Source organism: Monomorium pharaonis, chromosome 7, assembly GCF_013373865.1.
Source record: "Monomorium pharaonis isolate MP-MQ-018 chromosome 7, ASM1337386v2, whole genome shotgun sequence".
In the NCBI taxonomy this organism is placed as follows: domain Eukaryota; kingdom Metazoa; phylum Arthropoda; class Insecta; order Hymenoptera; family Formicidae; genus Monomorium; species Monomorium pharaonis.
Genome location: NC_050473.1, coordinates 20,923,858 through 20,929,857, shown reverse-complemented (window position 1 = coordinate 20,929,857; position 6,000 = coordinate 20,923,858). Strand labels below are relative to the sequence as shown.

General features: G+C 31.2%; 1 protein-coding gene across 1 annotated transcript in view; it reads left to right on the top strand.

The window, feature by feature from the left end:
• The first annotated feature begins 3,550 nt into the window (after positions 1 to 3,550).
• The window catches only part of LOC105839315 (D-aspartate oxidase), a 102,228-nt gene continuing 99,778 nt past the window's right edge, over positions 3,551 to 6,000 (top strand). The window contains exon 1 of the mRNA XM_036289368.1: positions 3,551 to 4,736. Within this exon, the coding sequence (XP_036145261.1) occupies positions 4,549 to 4,736 (188 nt within the window). The 5' untranslated portion in view covers positions 3,551 to 4,548. The remainder of the gene's footprint in view (positions 4,737 to 6,000) is intronic.

The window sequence follows — 6,000 nt, the reverse complement described above, 5'->3', positions numbered from 1 at the left end:
CTATTACATCCAAATAATATCCCATCATATCTTTTTTATCTCTACAATTAATGGAGCATAAATCAAGTGTAAAGGGAAAGTTAATTATAATGTAACAAAAGAGTGACAGAAGTGTAAATTAAATCTTTAAGAAACGTAGATTAAAACGTCAGAACATAAAGAAAATACACTTATGAAAACAATGTGGCATATTAATAATATGCCACATATACTAAAAAATTATAAAAAATGACATTAAAAAAATTTTTTTATTTTATACAAACAGAGCAAAAACAGATTTTTTAATAAGTTAGTCTACATACTATTTTGCGCGCATATATAAAAATAGTAAAAAAAGTAAAAAAAATGGTAAAACTTTATATTTATTTATAAAAATATAGGTTAACTACCCAGTGAACAATACGTTGTCAAAAAGATCTCTAAAAGATATCTTGTTTCTGAAAATGATAACATAAAGAGACTTCTAAAAGATGACATAATGATGTCAGAATGTTAACCAATGCGCCGTTTTTTGAGAACAGAAAGATATCATAAAACTGATACCTAAAAGGTTTCTTAAATCAGATATTTTTAAACTGCAACTAAAGATAAAAAAATAAAATAAAAATTCATTTTTTAAGAATTATTTTTATCAACAGTAACATACTAAATTTAGGACAAATTTTTATTGATTAATTAAATTTAAATTAAATTATTTTATTCTTACTTGCCGCTGGTAGGTTTGAACCCGGAACCTTAGGATGACGAACCTTGTACTCTATCTGCTACGCCAATTTGACTTATCGATATGGGTACTTGTTATTGTCTTATACATATAATACCAATATGTTATAAACTGACGCAATTATATTATTTTTTATAAAAGCAATTAAATTTTACAAAACATATTAAAAATAAATAGCATTAATTTATTTACTTATTAATTTCATTGTTAAATTTATCTTTTTCCATAGCCTTAATAATTTGATGGAAATTGCGATCTATTTTTAACATTAATAGTTTGAAGCGTTCAAATGGTTAATTAGATGGTTTTTATTATTCTGTTTTTGTTTAGTACATGATAAATTTAGATTTTGTGCATTTTTTGTGCACAGTAATTGTAGGCAAACCGTTATTTTTGAAAACATTATCTTTATAATAATTTTTAAATAATATCAAATGGATTTCTCATTTAAGATATTATAATGTTATCTAATTTATGAGTCAACTACAACGCGCATGGACGGCTCAAAAATCGGACAGCATTGTGATATCTTTTATGAGACATCAAGCTGATATCATTTAGCTAATGTTATAAAGATAACATTTTCAAGAAACTTAAATGAGATTCTTGAATTAGATATCTCAAAGACCTCTTAGTGTTGTCTGATTTCTGAGTCAACTACGACGCGCATGGACGGCTCAAAAATCGGACAGCATTGTGATATCTTTTATGAGACATCAAGCTGATATCATTTAGCTGATGCTATAAAGATAACATTTTCAAGAAACTTAAATGAGACTCTTCAATTAGATATCTCAAAGACCTCTTAGTGTTGTCTTATTTCTGAGTCAACTACGACGCGCATGGACGGCTCAAAAATCGGACAGCATTGTGATATCTTTTATGAGACATCAAGCTGATATCATTTAGCTGATGCTATAAAGATAACATTTTCAAGAAACTTAAATGAAATTCTTTAATTAGATATCTCAAAGACCTCTTAGTGTTGTCTGATTTCTGAGTCAACTACGACGCGCATGGACGGCTCAAAAATCGGACAGCATTGTGATATCTTTTATGAGACATCAAGCTGATATCATTTAGCTGATGCTATAAAGATAACATTTTCAAGAAACTTAAATGAGATTCTTGAATTAGATATCTCAAAGACCTCTTAGTGTTGTCTGATTTCTGAGTCAACTACGACGCGCATGGACGGCTCAAAAATCGGACAGCATTGTGATATCTTTTATGAGACATCAAGCTGATATCATTTAGCTGATGCTATAAAGATAACATTTTCAAGAAACTTAAATGAGACTCTTCAATTAGATATCTCAAAGACCTCTTAGTGTTGTCTGATTTCTGAGTCAACTACGACGCGCATGGACGGCTCAAAAATCGGACAGCATTGTGATATCTTTTATGAGACATCAAGCTGATATCATTTAGCTGATGCTATAAAGATAACATTTTCAAGAAACTTAAATGAGATTCTTTAATTAGATATCTCAAAGACCTCTTAGTGTTGTCTGATTTCTGAGTCAACTACGACGCGCATGGACGGCTCAAAAATCGGACAGCATTGTGATATCTTTTATGAGACATCAAGCTGATATCATTTAGCTGATGCTATAAAGATAACATTTTCAAGAAACTTAAATGAGACTCTTCAATTAGATATCTCAAAGACCTCTTAGTGTTGTCTGATTTCTGAGTCAACTACGACGCGCATGGACGGCTCAAAAATCGGACAGCATTATGATATCTTTTATGAGATACCAAGCTGATATCATTTAACTGATGTCATAAGGATAACATTTTCAAGAAACTTAAGTAAGACTCTTCAATGAGATATCTTAAAGATCTCTTTTAGTAGACGTCTCTGGTAAATGTTACCATTTTGACATCATTTCCAAGATATCTAAATGTTTTCTTAAAAAAGTTCTCTTAAAGTTTTCATTCTGACAAGCGTGTTGTCTGGGTATACATGTTTTATCCTTCTGACAACATCTATTGTAACGATCTATAACAAATATGAATCCATAAACAAGAAGTGTTTATGGATCACCACGAAGCGTTAGAATGCGTACGGTCTTCGAAGTCAAGCGACATCGGCGAGGGTTGACACTTGGATGGGTGACCGTTTTTTCAGGTATAGAGATATTAAACTATTAAACATGCTTTAACAGGTACGACTGTGGCTTGGCTGAAACATGTTATATTATAGTCTTCTTTCTCTTACAAAATTGCCGTAAAAATAATTAGAAATTTTTATTTTTTGTTCAAGTTTTTTTCAATTCTTAGAAACTCTCAAAAATACTTAGAAATATTCAAAAATTTTTTAAATTAATCAAAATTTTTTTTTAAGTTTTTCCGAAAAACGTTTTAATTATAAAAAATCGAAACATTTATCAGAAATCCTGAAAAAAATTTTTTAAATTCTGACAAATTTTTTCACTAGGGTATATTATGATATCTCAGGAAATCCCTTGGACATCCTCTGGATATCGTTTGAGATATCTACAGGATGTCAAATCGGTGGACATTTGTGCATCCCTTGGATATCCCTCGGATATCGCAGACGATCCACGGATATCCAACGATATTGCGATATCCCAAAATGACATCCCAGGGACATCCCTAGGATAAAGTGTGCTGTGTGGGGCGTAAGGGCTCCCGCACAGACTTTTGCATAACGCATAACATAAATGGATAAGAAATTCGATTGGTTGAATTTCTTTTGTACTTATGGACCAATCAATTTGCTTATATACATATGTTATGCAAAAGTGTGTGCGGGGGCTCTAACGCGAAAAAGTTTATAATATATAATCTTATACTTTTTAAATTCAACCGTCTTTTATTCTAAATAAGTAAAAAATAATGGAAGAATAATATGTTACCTTCCCAACCCGAATCAATGGCTGCGTTCAGCAGAAAAAGCAGCTTTGCAACTGTTGTAAAATTCTTCAACACTACTGGTTTATACGTTTAGATCTAACAGGAACTAAGAGCAAGGACCAATCGTGCTGAACGCAGCCAATGGACGAGTTCAAGTCATCAGCAAAGCTAGGCCTGCCAAGCAGTTGAATATGATTGGTTGGATTTGAAGGTGGAAAACAATTTAGAGTATTTAGAGAGCCTTTAATAAGAGTGGCGACATGTAAATACCACTTTTGATTGGTCCGCCATATTTCATCGGATCCCGCCAATTTTCAAATCTGAATATTTGTATTTTTATTGAAAAAATTTGAAATATAAATAGTATACATATATATGGAATTGTTATTACAAAAGAGTATAGTACATCCAACCATTCTGCACAAATGTCCATGTCAATACTGTTTTTATAATCTTCTGTTAGCTTGCAATACTGTGTTAGACAGAGACATATCTCTTTCTCGCTCGGACATATCTCTTTGTCGCTCGCACGATTTCGATGAAAAATGGCGGAACCTCTCTTATCTCGCCACTCTTATTCTAGCTCTCTAGAAGTATTTAATCCGCAGCGCTATCTATATACATATTGCTATGTTTTATCAAAAATGTGTCTCATATATATAGTAAAATGATGATAACAGTTGTAAAATAATTCCGACGTTAAAACATGTAACGCATACAGTACGTAACGCTACAAGTAGACCGCGCCCCGTACCGCGACAAGTAGTCGTAAATATTTTACTGTTTTTATCAGCGCATTAATTGTTACATTGTGCGTCTGTATCATATAAAGAGCAGCTCGCAGTTTGCAACGTTCAACATAGTTATCAAGCAGTGTCATGATTCAACATTTACATATTGGTTTGTAATTATTTTTATCACGCTGCAACTAAACAAGCGAGATGAAAATAGCTATTGTCGGCGGTGGAATCGTCGGACTAACGACGGCCGGATTTGTACGAGTTGGATGCTTCCGTAACGCTGACATAACGGTCTTGGCCTCGGATTTTGATGATACTGTCAGTCACGTAGCCGCAGGAATTTTTAGAGTCGGTGCTTCCTTCTGTGGTCCTAGTGAAGCGATAACAAGGTTAAATACTGTTATTTTATTATTTTATAACTAGCTTTCTGTTAAGTGTTTTGGAATGGCCAGAATTTATAGTCGATTCTTATTTCAACAGATTTACTCAAAGTTTGTAAAAAAATTCTTTGTAATTTCTTGAATTTTTTAGGAATTTTATCAAAAATTCCAAGTAAGATTAGATAATTTTTTTAATGCTTTGAAAAAAATAGATTTTATTATAACTTTTAATATGTCACATACACATTAAAGTTTCTTTTAAGTTTTGAATATATTAAATTTAGGAAACTAAAAAGAAATAATATGATTAAAATATGGTATATCTACACTCAAAAACTATATACTTTTTAGTAAAATTTACTAAAAGCATATTAAAATTTATTATACCTTTAGTAAAATTTACTAAAAGTATAGTAAATTTTACTAAAAAGTATGATAAAATTCCTCGAGGTCACACATTATTCCATCAAATTTTGATGAGGTAAAGAGTGACCCCAAAGCAGGCTTAAAATCGCCCGTTTCGTGGACTTCAAAGTTTGAATCGATTTTGGCGGTAAATAATTATATACATCATGGAACATCAATTCTCTGAAAATTTTAGATGAAGCATACCTTTTATTATTGAACTATGAGGGGTTAAATTGGTCACTATATACCAATGAAGGGTATGCCATTTTATCCGTTCAAAAACCTCAAGGTTATTTTTTATATAAAAAAATGTTTCAGATAAGATTTGTTTATCTGTTAGAAGACTAATTTATCGTTACCTTAAATTGACGTTTAAATCAGAATTGTGAATGTCATTTAGAGGTCAACTTGTGATTTTCAGGAAAATGTTTTTTAACCGATGTCGGATACCTACCTTTGCGGTCTCTGAACGAGTACATGTATATACGGGAATATTTTATTAACGTTAGCATATGTCAATACGGTTTTATCTTGCCTTATGTTTTATAAATCAGATAATCTTATATAAATATATAATAACAATATTTCAAATACAGGTACCATCGATTTCTGAAATGCTGTGGTATTTACTATGATTTTTCTAATAGTTTTAGTAGTGATAGCTTTTTCGCCGAGATATTTTACAGATTACATAATTGTTATTGAGCTACGAAAAATTGTTAACAAAAGTATAGTATTCTGTGATTTTTTAAATTAAACATATTATTACGAGTTAATTAGACCGCAGAGGCAGATGTTCGACATCAGTTGAAAAATATTTTATTAAATTTCGCAAGTTGACCTCTAAATGACCTTCACAATTTTG